Source organism: Brassica oleracea, chromosome C9, assembly GCF_000695525.1.
Source record: "Brassica oleracea var. oleracea cultivar TO1000 chromosome C9, BOL, whole genome shotgun sequence".
Taxonomy (NCBI): Eukaryota; Viridiplantae; Streptophyta; class Magnoliopsida; order Brassicales; family Brassicaceae; genus Brassica; species Brassica oleracea.
This window is the reverse complement of record NC_027756.1, coordinates 38,563,079-38,585,895: the sequence shown is the minus strand read 5'-3', so window position 1 is coordinate 38,585,895 and position 22,817 is coordinate 38,563,079. Positions and strand designations below refer to the sequence as shown.

General features: G+C 33.3%; 4 protein-coding genes across 4 annotated transcripts; 1 reads left to right on the top strand and 3 right to left on the bottom strand.

The window, feature by feature from the left end:
• Positions 1-2,255: 2,255 nt before the first annotated feature.
• Positions 2,256-2,912, bottom strand: LOC106315889. Its single transcript, XM_013753726.1, has one exon. The coding sequence runs from the start codon at positions 2,779-2,781 to the stop codon at positions 2,476-2,478; it is 306 nt and encodes a 101-aa protein (XP_013609180.1). The 5' UTR covers positions 2,782-2,912; the 3' UTR covers positions 2,256-2,475.
• Positions 2,913-3,601: 689 nt separating this feature from the next.
• LOC106313612 lies at positions 3,602-5,701 on the bottom strand. The gene is made up of 6 exons (XM_013751476.1): positions 5,402-5,701; positions 4,726-5,077; positions 4,562-4,646; positions 4,347-4,433; positions 3,963-4,214; positions 3,602-3,870 (listed from the first exon to the last, which is right to left on the bottom strand). Exons 1-6 carry the CDS (start codon positions 5,539-5,541, stop codon positions 3,794-3,796), a joined length of 993 nt encoding a protein of 330 aa, XP_013606930.1. The 5' UTR covers positions 5,542-5,701; the 3' UTR covers positions 3,602-3,793.
• A 220-nt stretch (positions 5,702-5,921) lies between these two features.
• On the top strand, positions 5,922-8,852 carry LOC106318932. Its single transcript, XM_013757101.1, has 7 exons — positions 5,922-6,111; positions 6,184-6,795; positions 6,919-7,010; positions 7,098-7,220; positions 7,397-8,173; positions 8,276-8,486; positions 8,596-8,852. Exons 2-7 carry the CDS (start codon positions 6,501-6,503, stop codon positions 8,835-8,837), a joined length of 1,740 nt encoding a protein of 579 aa, XP_013612555.1. The 5' UTR covers positions 5,922-6,111; positions 6,184-6,500; the 3' UTR covers positions 8,838-8,852.
• A 240-nt stretch (positions 8,853-9,092) lies between these two features.
• Positions 9,093-11,275, bottom strand: LOC106318933 (pectinesterase QRT1). The gene is made up of 5 exons (XM_013757103.1): positions 10,805-11,275; positions 10,355-10,550; positions 10,053-10,256; positions 9,730-9,965; positions 9,093-9,638 (listed from the first exon to the last, which is right to left on the bottom strand). The coding sequence occupies exons 1-5, from the start codon at positions 11,164-11,166 to the stop codon at positions 9,491-9,493; spliced, it is 1,146 nt and encodes a 381-aa protein (XP_013612557.1). The 5' UTR covers positions 11,167-11,275; the 3' UTR covers positions 9,093-9,490.
• Between the last annotated feature and the right edge of the window lie 11,542 nt (positions 11,276-22,817).

Genomic DNA, 22,817 nt, shown 5'->3' with positions numbered 1-22,817 from the left:
CATCCAAATCAAAATCTAAATATTAATCTAATATTTTCAAACTTAAATACCAAACCTTAATATAAACTATCAATTTATTATTTTCAAAAGATAAACTCAAATCTTACCCTAACTCCAACCCCCATATATTTAATTCATAAATCAAATTTCAAATATAATATTCTCTAACACCATACTTCAAACCCTAAACTCTATATCTAAATCTTAATTCATTATCTTAATATTAATCTAATATTTTGAAACTTAAACACCAAATCTGAACATAAATAACAGTTTACTATGTTCAAACAATAATCTCAAAAGTTCTATATCATAAATAGTAATCTCAAAAACTCTATATTATACAAATTAATCTTTACCCTAAACATCATACTTCAAACCTTGTAAAAAAATATACTTCATATCTAACACTAGTTTTTATTAGCTTTTTGTGGCCTTTGATTGATTTTGATCCAAAGATCCAAAATCACTCTCTTGTGATCTTCGTCCTTCTTTCTTATTGGTCTATCCTTCAAAATTAGAATTAATATCTTTGGCCGTTGATAAATTGTAATCCAATGGTCCAGAATTAGTTAAACTTTGTTTCTTCACCCCTCTCCCTCATACGTGTCTTCATCTCACTCTCCTCTTCTCTAACTCTTTCCTTTTGTTTTTGTTCTTCTTCCTCTCTCTAACGAATCTTGCTTTCATCTCCGTCTCACAATCTCTTCCTCTGTATCTAACTCATCATTCTTCTTGGCAACAAACCAATGACTGTATGGAGAAAAGCTAGTGAAGCCGCCGCCGATAGCGCCGGTGACGAGGCCTCTACTCCGGGATGACTCTCTCCTCCTCTGCTCCGCGACGACTCTCTCCTCCTCTGATCCGCGATGACTCTCTTATCCACTACTTCGTGACGCTTCTCTTCATCTGCTCCTTCACACCCCCTCTCGTCGTCTGCTCGTGACGGCTCCTCTCTTCCGTGATGTCTCTCTCCTCCTCTGCTCATTGACGCCTCCTCTCCTCGTTTTCTCTGCGACGGCTCCTCTCTTCCTCTGCTCCGTCACGCCTCCTCTCCGCGTCTGTTCCTCTCCTCGTCTGCTCTGCGACGGCTACTCTCCTCTTCTGCTCTCGTGTGTCATGGCGACTGAAGAAACAAATTAGGGTTAATTTTTTTGTTAGATTAAGCCTTTTTAGGTTTAGATTTCTAAACCGAGTTTGTATGTAAACCAGTGTTGATAACCGATATCATTTGTAAACCAAAATATTAATAATTAACCACTTTTTTTCTCAAACTAATTGTATTAGAAATTAATTAATATTTTTTATTTGGTTGACAAAAAATAATTATTTTTTTGGTTTAAAATATATTAATTTATAATAATAATTCTAAAATATAAATGCGAAATAACAAATGCTATCATAACGTTCATAAACGGTAGCATTTAGAAAATTGCTATAATAGAGGGTAGACCTAAGATAGTTGGAGCAGACATAGCAGTTTCAATAATGCTAACAATGACGTATAATAGCATTTTTCTTACGCTAAGAAAAGACATTTTTCTTGTAGTGAGATCGTGATAATTCATACCGAATTAGTCTCTCCCATACCGAGTTAGTCTCTTCCATACCGAGTTTTTTCAATTTAATATTTAATATTGTTTGGACGCAATATTAATTATAGTATTTTTTGGAAACATGAATAGTAGTATAAAAAAAGAAGTATTAGTGATTTAAAGTATGTTTAACTATAAAGTAGAAATATATATTTAATTTAAAAACTTACCAAAGAAATGTTAGGTACAAAGATAGAATTCTGTTTTAATATGAGAGATTTTACACCTAATATTATGTAGTTGATAAATATTTTATCATACTTAAATTATTATTTTTATTTTTATTATTCGTAAATGATTAAATTGGCATACCGTGTTTAAGTAGTTTAGCTTTACCATTGCGCTAAAACCACGTCTATAATGAATCAATGATGTACTGCCTAACATATTTTAATAAATCTAGTTTCACTCAGATCGATTTATCCTTAACCAAAACAATTATTAATAGTAAGCATTTGTCGAGTGCAGTATTCATGTGTTGTAGTCCATAAATTAATCCGCGTTTAGACCGATTAAGAAAATAGATAATTAGATTATCATAAGTCGATAGATCACATCTTTAGAATGTATAATACATGAAAGATGTATTAGTTTCATGTTTTTTTTTTTTGAGAAAGGGCTTAAAAACAAGAAAGATGTTATTAGTTAATGCACTCATGGTGATACATAGGTGTAAATAACATGCTTCAAAAGTTTTTCATACATGTACATATAAAGCTCCCAAATATAAACATATAATAGACAAACTTGATTACAAAGTGATTGATATATGTCATGATTTATCATAATTCTAAAATATTTAATCTTAGGCTCATCATGATAGGATCGGACGTTGGTGGAGATGAGACTTGGATATACAAACACCAAACATAAATAAACTCTAAAGCTGGTCTGGCCAGAGAAATGACTCCATTGCAAAGACCCTCTTGTCTTCAAGAGATCCTTCGAGGGAGATTCCATATTGTTTGAGGAGCAAGTCAAGGCTAAGATCATCCATGGCTTCATAATCAGACTTGGAGTATTTAGGGTAGTGAAGAGGAACTTGAAACCCACCTGGAAATTCCTCTCTCTCCATCACCTTTATTTTGTTGTGGGTGTTTACGAAGTTGCTGGTTTGATTGATTTGGTTTGAAGAGTAGCCAAACATTTGAGTGAAAGCCGGGGGTAATAGGCATTTCATTCCCATTGTGTCTGGTTGGTTTAAAGTGTTTACAAAAAGGTGGTTTTGAGATCAAAATCAAGAGGAAGTGAGAAGAAGAAGAAGCTCAAGCTCAAAGGGAAGCTTGGAGAATTGGTTATAGTAAGGTGGCCAAGGACTCGTATTTATACACATATAAAGTCCCCGCGGCTGTACTAGCATCATCGACCAATGATGGTACATGCATTGATTTTCTATGTGGGGCCAAAACTTAAACGGTTGGAGTGTGTAATGTATATTGTGGCTTGGTGTGCAAGGAGAAGGAAGAAGAAGTAGGCGAAAGTATTTAATGCATACATATTAAAGAGGGAGGCCCCTTTTACGATTAAGACAATCGAATTATTTGGAGCCATTCATATGCGTTTCATGTTTCTGTGGTCGTGGTGATGATGTGTCTCGCTTTACAACACTACAATTGAAAATATCTCTCCTTTAAGCTATGATCATGGGATTTATTCAACTTTTAGGTTTACACTGCATATATTAAACAGAGTGTAGTCACCTAAAATTTTGGTTGTCACAACTCTCAACTATTATGAGAGGAAATTACTAATTTGATCCTTAAAAGTAATTAGTGACATGTTAGCAATAAAATAATTGTGTAGTTAATATTTTAGTGAAACTACTTCGCCAGTCACATTACCAATTCAGCGCATGAGCATGCCTCTTTGTTTGTTTCCAATTTGTGAGAGAATTTCAAGAGTACGAGATGATTCGTCCAAAGATAGTCGGTTTGGGTAAGAAAATAACATGTTAAATCTTATACTTACAAGAGTGGAAAGAAGAAATATACGAATTTAACATTAAATCCAGAGAAAAATAAACACCTGCCTTATTCAGATGTTCTCAAAAGTAGGTACAATTTGTGAATCATTCGAGTGTCTTGATGAAAACGCTTCCAAGGTTTCAGTAAAAACCATAAGAAAAAATTCAGAAAAAACAACCTTCTGATTTCATTTTGGATGGAAAAAGCTGAAGAATTCAATCTCCCCATATAAAGTTAACCATCAGCTTGAAGAGTCTTCTGCAAGCAAATCGAAACAACCATCGGACCAGCCAAGTCCCCCAACGCGCAGCCTACATTATATATAAAAACCATACACATCAATCATTGTTCCAAAAACCAAAAAAGAGACATTAAACCAGATTTATCAGTGTCGGGAGCTTACCGATCCATTGTCCAGTGGAGGGACGCATGAGGCAAGAGCAGATACCAGCTCCAATGGCAGCGAATACTAAAGAAGCACCACATCTTACTGTGATACCCACGACTTTGTTTCCAAGATCCTTGGCTTGCTCTGCTATCTCCCCTTGTTCCTCGTCTACTTCTTCGGGTTTGGGTTTAACATAACGGTTAACACATCTGTAGATTTCTATTCCTACTTGAACTGTCCATGATGCTGCAATTCCGAGGAAGTGTCCTGCGTAAAACAAATCCAACGACCAAACATATATATATGTACACGTTTAAGAAAGTTATGGTAATAACTAAACAATAACTGATCTTAAGACAGTACAAGCTTTTGATAGATCCACAGTATCTGTTATGATACCTCTAAGAGTTGTCTGGCTGACTTTATAGATGTATACATGTGTGGGCCACCCTCTCCCAGCCTTGCGTAAAGTAGATTGTGGCACATCTGCAGATATACATATATTTATTTATCAGTATGATCAGTTCACCCACCGAGATAATATGTTACACATTTTGGATTATAATAACAAGTTTGTTGTTGGGGGAAAGCAAAGTAATAGAAGATGACGTTACCCTTTAGAAGCTTCCATGCCATACGCTGTGAGACATAACTAATAGCCAGCCTTTCAAGGACTCTCCGAGTAGTCACAACAGTGGTCTGTGGATCATATATACCCGAAAACATCAGTTAAAATCATGACACCAGGAAGCACCCTTTGATACAAACAAATACTAACCTCACGGGCAATCTGCTTGACAGACTTTTTAAGAGGAACAATCAAGTCTGCGCCACGGAGTTCTTCCGCGGCATTGTTAAGGAAATCATCATCGTCCTCTGAAGCCGGTTTAGGCTCCAAAAGAGGCAGATAAAACATGAGGAGGGATCTCACTGTGGTCATCGCAAGTGCCCTGAACTCGAAGGCGGAGAAGAGTGGTTTTGGCTGGATATTGTAAACCTTAGAGCTAGTAGGAATGTATGTAGGCGTCTGAAGCTGCAAAGTATCCGCAGACATCTTTCGTATAGCAGCAAGGTAATCATCGTCTATTGCAGCTGCCGCGTCACAATACGCAACTCGAGGCTCAAAGGAACTGTATCACATGAAGAATATTGAATCATTGATAGGTTGAAACTGGAACGTACAACAAGACAATGAACACAAGAGAAACATATAAGAGATTACAAACATCTTACTAGATTGCAAAACATGATTATTACCAGTTGTGGATGTAACGTTGGATTTAGAGTGCTGTTTCAGCTCGATCAAAACCAAAAAAAAAAATCTAGGCTTTAGATTAACCCTAATCTCAGAAGAGATTCTAGTTATCAATCCTATCCATCACGACGATCCAGTCAAAAACGTGTGAGAGTCCATACAAATCGAAACAGAGCATCAATCAAGACACAATACATACCCGAAGAGAAACCTAGACGCGAAGGGAGCACTGGCGAAAGCAGATACGGCGGCGGCGGAAGACAGAGAAGACGATGAGTGGAAAGCGTGTTTGTTATGAGATTTATTGAGTAGATCTAAAACTATAGCTATTCCCGCCATTATTACAAGGTTAAGCGAATCTCCCCAAGGTCAATCAGAAAAAAAATAAGAAGCAGATGATGATGAAGAAGAAGACGAAAGAGTGATTCTACGCCTGCTTAGTTGTAGTTGTAGATTGATTTTCTAATCCATTAAAAGAATAATATTCTCGAGAAAATAAAAAACGTTTATAAACAAACAACTTCTGTGTTTCTCGGGCAGCCAAAAAGACAAGAGATTAGAAAGAAAAGAGTAGTTCTGTTGACTTCTTCTTCTCTTTTGACATTCTCTCGTTTTATTTACGGTTTGACCCATTAAAGGCCCATAATATCATAAACTGTAAGCCCATTAAAGGCCAAGTATGTCCCCTTTCCTCAACGAGCAGCTGCCTTTGCCAAACCCCTGCAAGTTTGAGAGAGAGAGAGAGAGATCATCCATATCCATGGGAATACGAATACCCTATTTTCTTAAGCTTCACCTTAATCACAACTCAGTTTCTTCCTCTTCACCCTTCTTCCGATCTTCGAAATCGATCGCCGTTTTTGTGTTGTCGCCGCTTTTCACGACGGACTAAAACCTTAGGATCAGTCGGTACAAATCATCTTCCTTTTTTTTTTTTTTTTCCTCCTGTGAGATGCCCATTTCGTATTCGTCATGCTTCAGCTGATTACCGCAGTCAAAGTCGTATCTTGGTGTTTTGCGGCGCTCTCGAGCTTGGATCACTGTCTCCACGGCTTCGTCTCTGGTCGCTCCGCAGATCTTCGCGACTCTCCTCTCACTGGGTTCTTCTCCGCTTTCTCTAATCCCAACTTCTTCTTCGTCCGGGTTATTTGATTTCCCCCTCTTAAGGAAAGGATGTTGATTTAGGGCATAGGAGGTTTAGGGTTATTGTTGGGGTAAGCTTTACTATCATGGCTATGAACTGGCGTCAACACCTTTTAACATTCAGTAGTTAGTTCTTTATCTGAATTTGAAAAAAAATGTGCGAGAATGATCATCATTTTGTGGAGTGGAAAGAGCATTTTGTCTCACAGGAGAGAGGGAACCGTGTTGTTCATTACTTCCTCAAGGATTCTGCTGGTGAATCCATCTTAGCTGTGGTTGGGACTGAGAGAAGTGTTAGGCACATGTTCTATGTTGCCTCTGAGGATTTTGTGCACATCTATGGTTCCGAGAATTCGATCCATCCTGGCTTCAAATGGAGGTCCAGGAGAGAGGTGGTGGACTGGCTCACCTCAATGCTGTCTAAACAAAATACACAAGGAAACTGGTCGAGTGCGTATTATTTCTTTTAATTTTGTCTGTTGAGTGGGGAATGAAGGGCTTCTTTCTCTATGAGGGAGTCTCTTCTAACTTTGTAACCGGTTATTTATAGAATTTGTTTACTGTCAATGACAGAGTCACCAAAATGTGATTCGGGGGAATCTAATGGGTCTCCCGAATTTTCAAGCAATGGGTTTGCTGCTCAGCGTGCTCAAGCAACAGAAGAGGTGGTGTTTAGCTACTTACTGCTTTAGACAATAGTCACTGCATTTTTTTTTTCTCCTGTAATACTGATGGAAGAATCTCTCTCACAGGCCCGGCTTCCAATAAACTTGAGGGTTCACATTTGGGATATTATGTGGTCAGGAGCTTCCTGGATGTGTGGCAAACAGCTCAAACATTACCCATCATTCTGTAGGAATGGGACAACTATAGGGGTAAGTTGAAAACTTCGCATCGGAGAACTTTTGAGTATATCCATTTCCTGAAAGTACTCATGAATGCACAGTTCGCTATATGTTGATTTGTCATTGTGTGCGGATCTGTTAAGTTTTTGAGCATGGATGGAACTCTGCACTCACTTGAAGGTGTATTTCTTCTTTTGGATTTTCAGGTGCACTCTTTTGTATTTGTCATGAGCAAAGGGGACGACCGGTACGTTGCGTATCTCGAAGATATGTATGAGGACAAGCGTGGCCTAAAAAAAGTCAGAGTGAGGTGGTTTCACTGCACAAAAGAGGTGAAGGGTGCAGTTTCTCTCAAAAACCCACATCCAAAAGAGGTTTTCATCACCCCTCACTCACAGGTCATCAGTGCTGAATGTGTCGACGGTCCCGCCACTGTCTTGACCCGTGAGCATTATGAGGAGTGTATAGCTTCTTTTCCTAATTCTCTATTGGAAAGGGTGCACATGTGCTATCGGCAACTCAGGAACTACAGAATCAAACCTTTTGACTTGAGTAAATTGCGTGGATATTTAGATCAACCGATAATGTCTTGCTTAAGTTCGATGGAGTCTGGTCCTGTAGACTGTGGGATGAATAAAGAGGAAGATGAACCGTGGAGCGAGGGTGAGAATGTAATGGTTGACGCTGAGCGTAGCAAGAAAAAACATAGAGGAATGATGTCTGACCATCTGTTCACAGCATATGAATCTTCATGTAAAAGACTCAAACTTGATGCCTCGGGAAGAAGATTCCCTTCCTCGGTTGCTCATAAACATCCTTGTTCTAATGGAGTTATCAAGGCTGATGCAAAAATAGAGTTTCTGTGTCAAGATAGCGGTATAAGAGGCTGCTGGTTTAGGTGCACTGTCCTGGAAGTATCAAGGAAACAGGTTAAGCTCCAGTATGATGATATAGAGGACGAGGATGGATACGGAAACCTTGAGGTATATATGCGCTTCCACAGCCATTTCCTATTAAAATTTTTGTTTTTGATACACTCTTTTGTTTATCGCCTTATGTATTTTTCTTTCTTATGTTATGAGTAGGAATGGGTGCCGGCTTTGAAATCTGCTATGCCTGATAAGCTTGGTATGAGGTCGTCCAACCGCCCAACAATCCGGCCTGCTCCTCCTGATGCTAAACCAGCAGACTTTGATCCTACAATTGGTGAAGCTGTTGATGCATGGTGGAATGATGGTTGGTGGGAAGGTGTTGTCATTGCCAGTGACAAACCGGACTTGCAAATATATATCCCTGGTATGATTTAGTCAATGTTTTCCTATTGTCATCTCTCGCTCACTAGTTGCCTGCACTATCTGCATCTTTCTCTTAGGGCTGACATGTGTTTTGGTTGTCATGATGTTAGGTGAGAACTTATGCTTAACAGTGCAGAGGAAGGATATTAGGATTTCTAGAGACTGGGTGGGAGACTGCTGGGTTGACATCGATCCTAAACCGGAAATACTCTCTCTTGTATCTTCTGATATTAGCCTGGAAGCCAAGCTTTCCGTGTCTTCCACTCTTGCCAAAGATGCCAACGCAAAGCCCATTGCAATGCCAGATATTGTCGAGGATGCAAAACCTAAAGGCGAGGACATTTCTCTTTGAGGAGGACAGAACAAAGAGCATAAAGATGACGGGGTTGTTAAGAATGATGACGAAAGCATACTTTCGAAAGAAGAGGATAAAGAGATTGGAAGTAACCAATGTCAGGACCACAACGAAGATGATGTTAACGGTAATGATGAGAAGGCTCGCAAATCAGAAACAGTCTTCACACTGTCAAAAACTACTACCACGCTGGTGACATCGTAAAGAAAGATGCTTTCTTGAGGTTATATATAATATGTAATGATGGTAATTCTGGTACGTGCCACGTCTCTGGTAACTTTAGTGTATGTATATATATCGACATAGTTTGCAGAAGAATGGGTTTGACTTGGTTGGTGCTGAGGAGAGACGAGTAGGTGAAAGGTTGTATAGAAAAATTGAGGAGGCATGATTTTGGTGGGGTTGTGCATTTGTTTTCATCTGATCTTAGAATAGAGGATTATTTGGTGACTTTGGTTATTATAAACCAGCTTGTAAGAAATCTCTTATCTTAAAAACCAAAATCAAATCTTTTAATAATAGTTTTAAAAGCACGCAGATTCTGTTTCTCTCTGCGCTCAGTTGTAGTACTAATTACACAATGTATATTAAAAGTATGATTAGGTCATCATCTCATGTTAGCTAAACAGTAGCCTTTGTCAGTAAGTGTTTTAGAGTCTCAACCATTGATCTCCAAATATGAACTCTCTCCCTAGAAAAGGCTTCACTTCATCTTGGGTAAGACTCCTTGACCACGGCACTCGACCTCTTCTCTCTGCTCCTCTTCCCCTGCAGTTATACTCCCCGAACAGCACCTTACTGCACAAACAAAGAAAAAAAGAAATCAGTCTTTTTGTTGGTTTTTCAGACAGAGCAGGTTTTAGTTTGGTAGCTGAGAGTCTTCAGTTACCTTTGCCTGTCAGTGTCGTCCCAGTCACTCCAGCCCACAGGAGTGATGATATCAGCAATGTAACAGTTTGAATAAACAGTTGTCGAGTAGTTTCCCCAAGCTCTTCCCAGGTAAACCTTCCCGGTTCCTCCGATGTCACAGTTCACAAAGGAGAAACCAGTATCATCACTCTCTTCACTTCTATGGTGAGCTGCGATCGCACCAAATCTCCTTGCGGTTGAGCGGATATCACAGTCCTGTGATGTTTTCCTCAGATAAAATTCTACATTTTTTTCTTCTATCTATATACACAAAAGATGAATTGATATGATGTTTTATTATACCTGGTAAAGCGACTTGGCGTTGCCGAAGATGAAATCGACACTTCCTTGGATGTGACATTGGAAAAAGTAGTGAGAACCAGTTGCATCATTAAGAGTGTCTTGTGATCCTAAAACCCTGACTTTATAGAACATTGCTTTGTCCCCTGTTACCCTTAGCGCTGCCGCTTGCTTCCCTTCTTCTCCCGCCTCTGCCACCACCGTGTTCTGCAACTCATTATCCATATAACCTTGAAAAATATAAATTCAAAATGCATGTAGAAAAAGAAGAGAGAGAGAGAGAGAGAGAGATTTGTTTTTAGGACCTCGAAAGTGATGGCAGTGGCACAGAAGAAATCAGAGTCGATTGCAACAGTGGCGGTTCTGTAAGTGCCGAGTTCAGTACCATTGCTATAAGGGTCTGAGGACTTATCGCTCCAAGTAATGACTGTGTATTCCGCGTAACTCTCATTGCCTATGAACGATATGTACGGTTTTGTCCTCGGCACTATCACCTTCTCCCTGCAACGACCCAGAGATGGAGTATTACACGGACAGAGATTCTGTAATAATTATAAAAACCGAGAATTTCGGAAAAGATGTAGAGAGAGAGATTGTATTACAAAAACTACCCCACGTAGCTGATGTGTAAGATAACCCCCACTAACCCAAGAACTTAGCTTCAACTGCTTTTATTTATATATATTTTTTAAAAAACGTTTCTAATTTTTAATCAAAACACGGTTTCTGCTTTGAATCAGATTGTTTGATTTTACCTGTAAACGCCGGGAAGAATTAAGATTTTAACTCTCTGAGAATTGGAATTGGGAACCATATCAACAGCTCCTTGAACTGTAACAGAGTCTCCTCTTCCTCTCTTATCAACCACGATCACCCTGCTCGCGTTTACAGTCGCCATATTACTTTCTTGGTTTACCAAATTATCATCCTTCACCTTAACGCTGGAGCTCCTCCTCTCTCTTCCAACTTCTTCCACAACTCTCAGGTCTTCCCAGCTTATGTAATTCTTCAACTCGTTACCTTTATCATCACTCTGCAACAGTCTCGACGACCCTGAACTCAGCAGAACCCAAAAACAGAGCAATAAAACCGCGGGAACAAAGGCTTTGTCTTTCATGGAGAATGTCTGTGAGAAAAAAAAAACTTTGTAGTCAGAAGACCAAACACAAACAAAAAACGTTAGTGTATTTTTTTTTTCCTGAGTTGTGGAGGAAAAACGTTTTAAGGTTTCGTGGGAGTGTGAGTTAGAGAAGAAAACTTGGCAAAGTTTACGTTTATATTTTACCTTGCAAGTTTTATTTTATGTTGGGAGTCTTTAGAGGTGAAAGGTCGTGTGAGAAGATGGGTTTATTAAATACGAGGAGCCTCTCTTTGTTCTGTCTTATTCTTTTTAACTCTTTACTCCTCATGAGATAAACTCTATCATCTTTGTAATTGAAATTTATCCTCAATTTTATTACATTTAACATCTGTAATTATCATCTTTCAGATTAATAATTTCATATTCGTAACAGTTGTAAGAATCAAAACGTTAAGTCTTGTAATAGTCAATTTATATATATATATATATTATTATTTTTTTTGGTAACTCTGGTATATGGGCAGCCACATTCCCAACTATCCTCCCGTAGAGGGTCCAGCGCTCCAACGGAAGGGATGTTAAATCCGCTGTGGCCGGGGCTCGAAATCGTGATGGCGAGCACCTCAGCCGAGGTTCCTATACCACCAGACCACGAGGCCCGGTTGTCAATTTATATTTTTTTTAACTAAAGCAATATTATTAGAAAATATAGAAAAATAGTCAATTTATATATTTTCTGATAATATTGCTTTAGTTAAAAGAATCTTTAGACTATTTATCGTGAAAATATATATTATAAAGATAACTTTTAAGTCCAAGAACAATTACAGGTTAGTAATTTAAATGTGATAATAATAGGATTCAACTATCATATGCTCGAGAAGGATACATGTCTTTGATAGTTATGATTTTATGTTTATTTAGAGTTCTATTTCTCTTAATTTATCCGACTAACAATGGATTTTAAATAGGGCTGGACAAATAAACCGAATCTGATCCGATAAAAATGAATCCGAACCGATCTGAACCCCATATAAATATCTAATGGATCTTGTTTTATGGTATTTCGGCTTGTGGGTATTATCCGAACCGAACTCAAACCTAAATGAATATTCGATAGAACCCGAAATATTCAGAATCCCAAAAAATAACTTGTACCAAATATGATCTCAATTCCTAATATATATCCAAAATACAATAAAATATTATTGAACATCTAAAATAATTATCTATTACATGAAGGTTGATAATTGAAGATGTCAGTTGAAGCTTGAAATTTTTAGATTTTGGTTTTGTTTTCATTGAATAATGTTTCTCATTTCATGAGAATTTGGATTTCGTTTTATGCTTTCATTTATTTGGTTCTCTATCTATCAATAACTATGTTTACCTTTCATTTGATTTTAAATGATCACGTTTGATGTCCTTTTCTTATTTTTAAATCAATTTTACTTGCGTTTTGGTTACAAAATAGGTACAAATCAGATACTTTAAAATCGAAGAACCGATTTTACTTATATTTTGGCTACAAAGTAGGTAGAAATCAGATACTTTTAAACCGAAGAACCAATTGGGATCCAAGCCCGAAAATACATTGGGTTGTACCAGTTCTTTGAATGTTTACTAACTCCAACCCGAACCCGATATAACCCGAACCAAACTTTCATATAATCCGAATGAGGCTGATTTTGATAAACCCGAAAAACCAAGACCCAATTGGATAAAATAGAAACCAGATTGGGACCCCGAATGCCCAAGGCTAATTTTAAACATAAAAAAATCAAACACTAGTAAGCTTATTATGAAACACCGTCATTCTTGAAATCTAGATCATTGGCTATATTTTAGTAGATGAAATCTTTATCAGAAGATAAATAGTTATGTATTTTTACAAAGAAAAAAAGAAGATAAATAGTTATGTACTAGTGTTACAAAACAAAAATAGTTACGAACGAAGTTTTTTGACTAATTTTTTTAATGTACTAAGTTTTTAAAACATCAATATATTATGATCAGTAAGTTTTTTTTTTTTTTTTGAAGAAAAAAGTTGTTTACTATGCAAACTGAGAAATTAGTTGTGTTCTAAGTGTTATTAATCGTACTTGTAGTTGTATTGTCTGACGTATCGTATAGTTGATCAAATATATTCTAAACTAGTATAAGACGTGCGTCTTGCGCATGGTGAGTTTATTTATATATATTATCAACAATTTATATATATATATATATATGACCATTTTATTTATATATACAATGTTTTTTGTTGTTATTATATAATTTTTTTCTGATGGACCGGATTAATTTTTATTAAAAAATTATGGAACTAAACTCTAATTAATATATCGGATTAGACATTAAACAAATTATGACACAAAACTTTTTTTTCCACCGAACACATTCTCGGAAAAAGTGAACAGTACTGTTTTCATAGTTGAATTATTTTGATTTTTATCTTCCATATAGTTTTGAAAGGTTTTAAATCAACCATCGAATTGATACATGTCATTTTAATGTTTTTTGTCATATGCTTAAGGAAAATTTAATTTTTTGTAATTTAAAGTCATTTAAAAAAAAAATAAAATAGAACATATAAGGAAAAATATAACATATAAGATTTCCTTATTTTTTAATTTAAAATCGTTTTAAAAAAATTAAAATATAATATATAAGGTTTCTTCATTTTGTAATTTAAAGTCATTTTAAAAAATTCAAAATATAACATACAAGAAAAAAATCTTTTTTTTATTATATGGTTAATATGATTGTTTTTTTAATAATATAAAATTAAATAAAAAAGAAGAAGGATGCAAAAATTATTATCAAATCTTTATTATTCATAGTCATTAATTAACCGTATATATGTTAATCATATTAGGTAATTTCATAGCTTTTATTTAAGGAAAGAATACATGCTTCTTATATTTTGGGTTTATAATGTTTTCTAATAATTAAATTTGGACCAACATTTTTTCCAATTGATTCTTAAGCTGACACGTAAGATAAATTGACATCCTAATTTAGTGACACCTATGCATGATCTCTTTTTAATTAGTACAAACTTAAGGTTACAACTTTTTAAATAATTCTCAATTAATATATACTAGGTAATAACCTGCGCCTTGCGCGAAATGTGATTATTAGTTTCGTTATATTTAATAAAAACACATTAAATCTGTTTAATCTGGATATCGGTTCGGTTTTAAGTTATTTTTTGGTTTTTAATCTCCTAAAATATAACTATTATTTTAAATTAATATATATTTTTGTTTATTCGGTTAGAATGTTTGATTTGTTTTGTTTTTTTTCGGTAAAAACCAAAAATTATTATTATTTATTTATTTTCATGTTATGAATTTTAGATAGTTGTTATGTCGAACCAATGGTTTCATATCATAGTTTGTAAACGGATAATAGTCCAAGAAAAAAAGAAAATTATTAAGACAAATTATTTCACTACAATTTGGTCGGTAGTGAAAGAACCATTAAGAAAAAAAAAATATTTCAACTTTTTTAAAAAAAATAGATACTTCAGTTATGGTAAATACTTAGTTACAAGATGCTCACATCAAAGTGCATATATATGTGTATGTAAAAGTATATAAAAATAGTTGACAAATATATAAAGATATTATTAATTAATATTAAATGACATTTTGGTTCAAAATAATACATGAAAGATAAAATTAAAATTAATTAAAAATTAAAAAGGCCTTGACATTAGTGAATTTTTTTAATATAAAGAATAATATATTGTATCCGTAAATAGAGATGGGCACATATCGAATATCCGAGTATTTGGAAGCATTTATATCGATTCAATCTTTAGCCACCTGGATAGTCGGGGACTCTGATATCCTAAATGATTTAGAATTTTAAATAATATCTGATTTGGTCCGTAAATAAAATAAAATTATAAAAATAATTCAAAAATTTAACAATAACATTTTCTTACAAAAATAAAATATTATTTAACTTTTTAAATTTTAATGCCTAATATAATAAATTTAATTCATAAAAAATTGTATAACTAATATAAACTATAATATATATAACATATATATATATATATAATTATGTACATATATGTATATATATGCATATAACTGATCAAATTAGATATTCGTTCCTAAAAATATTGTTATTTTTATTTGTTTTTTTAATATTTGATTTGCTTCGTAGAGTTCGGATATCCATATTTTTTTTGTTCAAATCAAAACGGATAACGAATCGAATCAAACTTTATAAATATTTTGCCCAACAAAAAAAAAAATATATATATATATATATATATATATATTCGTTATTGTTTTTGATTTGAACCGAAAAATTCAAAGTTTTATTGGAACCTTGCATGTGGGTTTTATATTTAAATACAAAATATATAGTGTAAACACATTTATGAATATAGTGTGAACGCGTTAGCATATCTATTATCAAATTATTGTGAGATTGCTACGTGCCTATTATTACAATGATTCTCCATTAATATACAGGGGACGAGATGTTGAGAAAGAATAGTCGTATAAAATTGGTTGCTTTGAAATGGTACCACGTTACTAGAATAGTTTAGAGATGCCTCGTCCAGTTTACAGGTTGATTTTGGTTTGAATACTTTCTGCTCGATTAAGAAATTAAATAATCAAATTGAAAACCATACATATTGTGGATTTGATTATTTTTTCAGTTTTAAGGGAAACCAATAATTTGAATTATAAAGATCCAAAAGCTGAAGGAACTAATAGCAAAAATTATGAACTTATAAGCAGAGTTTGATAATACGGACAAATATATAATAGTAAGATCAAGTTAGTGCAACTTCTTATCGTAGTACCTAAAAGATTAGATTAACAATCATGAATCATGAAAAGATGAAGGCAAACAGAAGAGAATTAACTAGAGGTGTGATTAAAGAAGAATGAAATTGCAAACATGATTTTGGGGTCTTGAGTTCTGACGTTAATGTTAATCAATATTCAGAGTTACGTTTAGTCATAAGATTCACGTGTTCATATTCAAATGCAAAGATGTTTTATATGACATCGAGTGATTTATAAAAATTTAAAATAGCAAGGTATCATTATGATATGTAGGCAGTAGGCATCATCGACATTGATAAACTTATATGGGCATTTTCTTGTATTGGGTTGGGTCATTACCTCAGTGGGCTTAAATCGTGGATGCAGTTTGAACGACGACGCGTAATGCTCATTTAGCCACTATCGTTTTGACGAATGTGGATAGCTAAAGTATACTTCTGTCCTTGTCCTTGATCATCCTCTCTTCTCGTACTTGTTCCTTGAGTAATAATAGTCTCTGACTAAAGGAGAAATACGTATCTACACTAGTTACAGGCTTACAGCCCATTTCCGACAAAAGTTTTCATTGTTTGGAACCAATGAACAATGGAACCAATGAGCTTACAGGGAACTAGGTGATTCGTCCGCGCTGATGCGCGGTTTTAGTAGACTTATATAATAATGAATAAAATACATGTTTTATATAAATAATATTATGATTTTTAAGTAATTATAATTGTATTTAGGGTTGAATCAGAAATGGTGGACACAGATATATTGTTTATATGTTCATATAGATCACCACGGGACATCCTCCTTGCTCGTCTGCCTCACCGCTAGTGCAATGGTCAGCTGTCTCTGTGGTTTACGTAAGCTCCTCTCAATAGCGTAAAATCTATAGGATTTTTAATGTACTTTCTAATATTTATTATAAATAAGAATGAAAAGACATATACAAGTTTCATAATAGCGTAACTTACCTTTGTAATCCTTGATGCAAGCAAACTTAACAACACATATAACAACCGTAGTATTGTTCTTTTCAGTGTATTCCATCACTTTTTTGGCAAAGTTGCTCCATAAAGTACATGTCAAATGAACATTCTTACATAATTATTGTGTTAGTGTTTTTTCTCCGTAGAGTACAACGCACGTAAAATTTGGAAATAAACTTATATGACATCACGTAGAACGATATCAAGTTTTGTATTATTCTGCCCGTTTGTTTAATTTGCTCCAATGGTCCAACATTGACAATTTGACCAATCACATCTGTAATATACAAATATTAAATAATTATATTATATTCTGGATTTAAATTAAAAATTATTTTCGATAATAATTAAAGTGACAAAACTTACCAACCAAGACGTTTTTATCAAGCTGTCCCGATAATATCTGATCAAAGTTTGCAAACTATTTCTGAGGAATAGTTTCTGGAAAACCATCAGCAGGTTTAACCTTAGTTGTTCGGAAGAATCCTATCTTGTAAGGATAAGGATTGGTCCTAAATTCCCCAAGATAATCTTTCAACTGGAAAGCATTGATGATCACAGCTTGACCTTCTTTCAGAAATTTTTGGTGTGGCTTGCTCATGTCTTCTTCAACTTGAGCATGAATCCTTGTTCCCTACAAACACATACACTATTATAATAAGAACTGATTTACGGCCAGAAATTATCATTTATTCAAAGTTTTTATTATAATTAAGTAACATGTAAAAATTAACACAATACTATATATATGTTTGTATGGATGACGAACTAACCTCTTCATCAACCAAAACCATTTCAAGGGAAATTCCAGCAGCGTTTTTGTTTGCCTTCCAAAGTACAAGAATCTGCTTGCACTAACCTGTCGTATGTCATATATATATATTAGAGTTTGAGTCAATTAATGTGGTTCATTTAATTAATTCAATAATAATTTCATTCCTTTTATTCAATATATAATATATTCTCAATAATGATTTCCTTCCTTTATTATTTTCATATTTAATGAGATATATATAGTGACTTCTTCGTCAAGGTAAATGTTATGAGTATCAAATGTAGAAAATACTTATGTGACACATATAATGAAAGAGTTTATTGAGAAGTGCATTTATTAAGATGAGTATTAATATTGTAAGATAATTATGTGACTAAGAGTCGTTATTTTTTTTAAAAACAAAGGTGAAGTATTTATTGAGTTGTGTTTCACGTGATTCACGTAAGAATAATATGACATTCTTAATTTTTAATTTATTTCCTTTTATTATATGAACATTAATGACTTAATGAATGTAATCTGTCATGATCCCTAACTATAGGAATATATTGGCGTGACATGCAATCTAAATATAATAATGTCACCTACGAACTTCACTTTTCCGCATGTTTGATCAATATATATTAGAATATTTAACGTATATTAGGTTAAATCACTTTTGATTTATATTCCAATTAACTTTTTATATTCCTTCTTAATACGTTTCTCATTATTCTAATATATTTCAAGATTATAGACTTAGTTATTTAACAGATCATTGGGAAAATACCATTATTAAACTACTGAATATATGCACGATAATAGAAAGCTCATTAACAATAGTATGAAAAAACCTTTATTATTGATTTATATCATGACAATAACCGAATTAATAAAAAATAAAACAAAAAATTCCCATTAATAAAAAATCTTTCAAAAGCCACCGCTTTACCAATAGAAGAGTATACTATTGATAACACGTTTCAAATCTTAAACGACGACAATGAGCTTCCGTTCATACGCATGATTGATTCAATCTCCTCCAAGCTTAAACTCTTAATTTGATCTTCTGATAAAGTCAAATCCGAAAAAAACAAAAACATTGAATTCAAATTCCAATCATAATATATAATTATTATTTTTATTGTTAAAAACGTGAGCTTACTTGGATTATCCCTACTTTTTCTTTGGTTGCATAATATATCTTGTGATAGTATTTCCCAAGTAGCATTCCATACGTTTTGTGGACTTGTGATACTATGTGAAAGCAATATGACACAAAACAGCTTACGTAGATCCCGGCATGATGACCAAAAACGTGCTTCTTTAATAGCTTCAATATTTTCTTCATCATCTTCCTTCCACAGCTTACGTAGATCCTTTGCTTCGTTTTTTGTAATAACCGACATGATATTAAGCTTTTAAGAAAAAACAACTTTAAAATGTAGTAAGCAATAAAATGTAAAAGATATATATATATATATATAACAGCGTTGATCTTGCATACACGTGATAATATATGATTACCAATTATTGCATTACCTTAATTTTTACCATATTAATGCGTCGCATTAATTCACGATTAATGATTCTTCATACTATTTATCATGAGAATTAAATGTGAAGAATATATGTTACGTGATGTTGTTAATTCATTATTAATTGGTAATCATTAATGCGATACGTATGGTGAATTAAATATGAACACGTTCTTTCTATATGTGTTTTTTTTTTCTTGTGTGTTATATGGTTACAACATATTTAGAATTGTGTGTCACGCATCTTATTTAATTCACACACAAAAATGCAATTACTATTCATAGTTAATGTTCATATCAATCAATGATTTAACAATTAAAGGAAGGAAATTGATATTGAAAATATATGATTTTCAATCAAACACGTTTGAATGGTAGTTCATTATTGATAAACAACTTATAATATATTTTTTAATGTGGTGCAACGAAGAAACCACAAATGACGAAAATAATGTATATGTAATCTACTTCATTTATAATGTATTATGAGGAGATCTGTGTGTTTTTGACGTCATTAATAATTAACCTGGAACATAATAATTATAAAAATGACTTTATTATTGATTGAAAACTGAATATTTTAAAAAATACAATAAAAATTAAAATATAACTGAAAAACAATAAAAACAATGAAGAATAAATTGATCTGAAAATTTAAAATTTTGGTTTCCACGTTTTAGATTTTGGATCCCAAACAAAATTACGTATTGGCCAATGTAACTTGTTATTCTCCATCCATTCCAAAAACTTGGATTTATCTTGATGATCAAGGAGATTGACATAATTTTCTTTTCTCATATGAATACTATTATATTCATACCACTTGGATCCCTGGAACATATTTCAAACCATAATAATAAGATTTTGAAGAAATAGAAGTAATAGACTATAAAAATATAAATATGTAAAAGTCACTTATATCAACACACAAGAATTCTGCTGGTTCCTTATGTTTTGAAGACGTCTCATTATGCCATGTGTCTAACTCCTTTACAACATAAAATGATCATTCGGTTAAAAGATATTGATGAAGTGATGAAACGTGATATTATCACGCAAAAATAAGATGACCTGATATTGACGAAGTGTTGTAACGTGAACTTTCTGTATATTGTAGTCAAATCATAATAAAATTATAATACATTTTCATGAGTTGGCCATGTGTATTTGGATGACTTCATAGAATAGAGTGCAAGAATCACTTTGGCAAATTTTATTTATTGAGTCTTTGTTGAATATATTTTTTATGTGTGAGACATGCTATGTTTTTTGTCGGTGAAACTTTATTATATAGATGTGAGCTACGATTGAAATAAGGGTTGAAAGTTTTGATTTGCCTAATGACATGTCATGCAGAATTTTAAAGATGCCATGTCATCTTATTTTTGTGAGACTCTTTGTAAAGAGGACACATAAGCAAATTTTTAAAAATCACTTGGTAAATATAGACTAGGGGATGGGGCGGCCGTATCCTCTGATCAAGAACAAGCTCAAGTACATTGGATAATTAGTGAAAATGTGCACTTCATTCTTGAGTTAAGATCCATTTGACAAGTATTATGAAAGCAAATCTTCTAAAGAGATTTAGCTTCACACAAAGACGCGATTCCCGACCAAAAGTTAGTCGACTTGGACTGATTCAAACAGCTAGTTTCCGAAATATAGTCGGAGATGGGAAAACTTGGAGATTACGTGGCAAATTATAGTTGGAGCTGTCAGTAATTAACTAATTTACTGCTCGTAATTAATCATGAAAAATTGATTCAGTAAATCGTGTGATTATTCCTAATGAATGGATGTTGCGGGCAGCACTAGGGTCAATTTCATAATAAAAATTATTACATTGGTCATTAAGCTAAAACTATAGCTTTTTCTCTATTTTTCTTCTCAGTATACAAGTAAATTTTTTTTTTTTTTACAATAACCATGTGGGTCATATGATCCCCTGGCCAAGAGGTGGCTCCGCCGGTGGTTGCAGGTGGAGTCACACTTTTCGTTCTTGCAGGTGTTGAATTCAAGAGAAAGGAGAAATCGACCGATACATATATCAGAATCTAACGGTTCCGATCAGTATATGCACATATGATATATATAATAACACTTAATTAATTAAAATTCAACACACAAGATAACAAAATATGACTTTTACATAAATCAACCAATTTTTCGTTAGTTAAAGTAAATGTAACAAAATATAAGATGTCAGTTATAGGTCGCTTAACTGTATGTCGTACATAGTAAATAACAAATACTAGGTAGTGATCCGCGCCAGGCGCAAGGTTAAATACTTAGTTTATGTTACATAATTGTAATTTTGTTTCTAAAAAATTAGTTTTACTTTATTGATTTTTCAGTTAACAAACATTTAATTATATAGGTATAAAACCAGAAAATATTTAAAGGTCTTTTACATTAGGGCAATTCTCTCAAATAGCTATTTTTTAAGTTTTTGTCACAAAAATAGTTCTCAAAACTATTTAATTTGTAGTCCCTTTTTATTTTGAAAAATTTAATTTTAATTTTTAAAATTTTGAAATCTTGTTCTCAAAACCTCACACCTTAACTCTAAACTCTAAGTCTAGATTAATTAACCATACGGTGTAAATATATTTTTATCCTTTAATAAAACTTCTTTTGGTCATTTACCTCATTGAGGACTATTTTTGTGACAAAAATATAAAAAATGGTTATCTTAGGAAATTTCTCTTTAGGTTAAGTACATGTATTATAAAAACAAATATCAAAATTTTTGGACTTAACTTAATGGGCGATAGGCATATGATTGTGCAACTGCAATGTAATGAACTACCAAAAATGTAAATGAAATCTGATTTTTATAAACTAATTTAGTGGTTATACGTATATTAAGTATATGTATTATAAAAACAAACTAGAGCTTGATCCGCGCACCCGCGCGAGTTTTGATTTTGAGTGCGCGAGTTTTGATTTTGATTTTTTTTCTTTTATACAATTTTAATGATTTTTTTAAATCCATAGGTTATTTGGATATTTTAATTTCTTACGAACCTACCCAGACCTGGAAAGAGACTCAAACACCCAAAAATTTATAATACTCACATGGATTTTAATTTTAAAATCCAAAAACCAGATACCCAAATAAAATTGATTTATATTCGAATGGACTTGGATATCCATGTCTAACAGATTATGTACACAAAAAAATAGTTAACTGATTTGAATTCTTGTCATGAATGAAGCAATTTCATTCAAACTTGTAAAATTATTAGGTTTAACACATAAGATAAATGATGTTCAAAGACTATAGTTAATACAATTAGCGAAGTAGCTAAGAAGAGTGAAAAAATGAAAAAAAATATGCAAAATACTTTAAAATAGGTAATTATTGTTTTATGATTTGTAATAAATGATGTCAAATTAATTAGTAAAAACAATAAATGAAGTAGTTAAAATTAGTTAAAAAGAGAATGAAAATAGGTAAGAAACCATTTAAAAATATGCAAGTATTATTTTCTACTTCAGTTTTAATAGAATAGATTATGTTTTGATATAAAAACTAACTAATATCAGAAGTACAACAAACCTGATAAAATATAGTTTTTAGAGGTAATTAATATCTTTATGA

Excerpts from the sequence above, each read along its gene's own strand:
- LOC106318932 (XM_013757101.1), top strand. The coding sequence starts at position 6,501 with ATGTGCGAGAATGATCATCATTTTGTGGAGTGGAAAGAGCATTTTGTC. Across the intron at positions 7,221-7,396 it reads GGAATGGGACAACTATAGGG|GTGCACTCTTTTGTATTTGT; the intron begins GTAAGTTGAAAA and ends TTGGATTTTCAG. Across the intron at positions 8,174-8,275 it reads ATGGATACGGAAACCTTGAG|GAATGGGTGCCGGCTTTGAA; the intron begins GTATATATGCGC and ends TGTTATGAGTAG.
- LOC106315889 (XM_013753726.1), bottom strand. The coding sequence starts at position 2,781 with ATGGGAATGAAATGCCTATTACCCCCGGCTTTCACTCAAATGTTTGGC.
- LOC106318933 (XM_013757103.1), bottom strand. The coding sequence starts at position 11,166 with ATGAAAGACAAAGCCTTTGTTCCCGCGGTTTTATTGCTCTGTTTTTGG. Across the intron at positions 10,257-10,354 it reads CCACTGCCATCACTTTCGAG|AACACGGTGGTGGCAGAGGC; the intron begins GTCCTAAAAACA and ends AATGAGTTGCAG. Across the intron at positions 9,966-10,052 it reads ACGCCAAGTCGCTTTACCAG|GACTGTGATATCCGCTCAAC; the intron begins GTATAATAAAAC and ends AAAACATCACAG.
- LOC106313612 (XM_013751476.1), bottom strand. The coding sequence starts at position 5,541 with ATGGCGGGAATAGCTATAGTTTTAGATCTACTCAATAAATCTCATAAC. Across the intron at positions 5,078-5,401 it reads GCGTCTAGGTTTCTCTTCGG|TTCCTTTGAGCCTCGAGTTG; the intron begins GTATGTATTGTG and ends CATGTGATACAG. Across the intron at positions 3,871-3,962 it reads CTCCACTGGACAATGGATCG|GCTGCGCGTTGGGGGACTTG; the intron begins GTAAGCTCCCGA and ends TATATAATGTAG.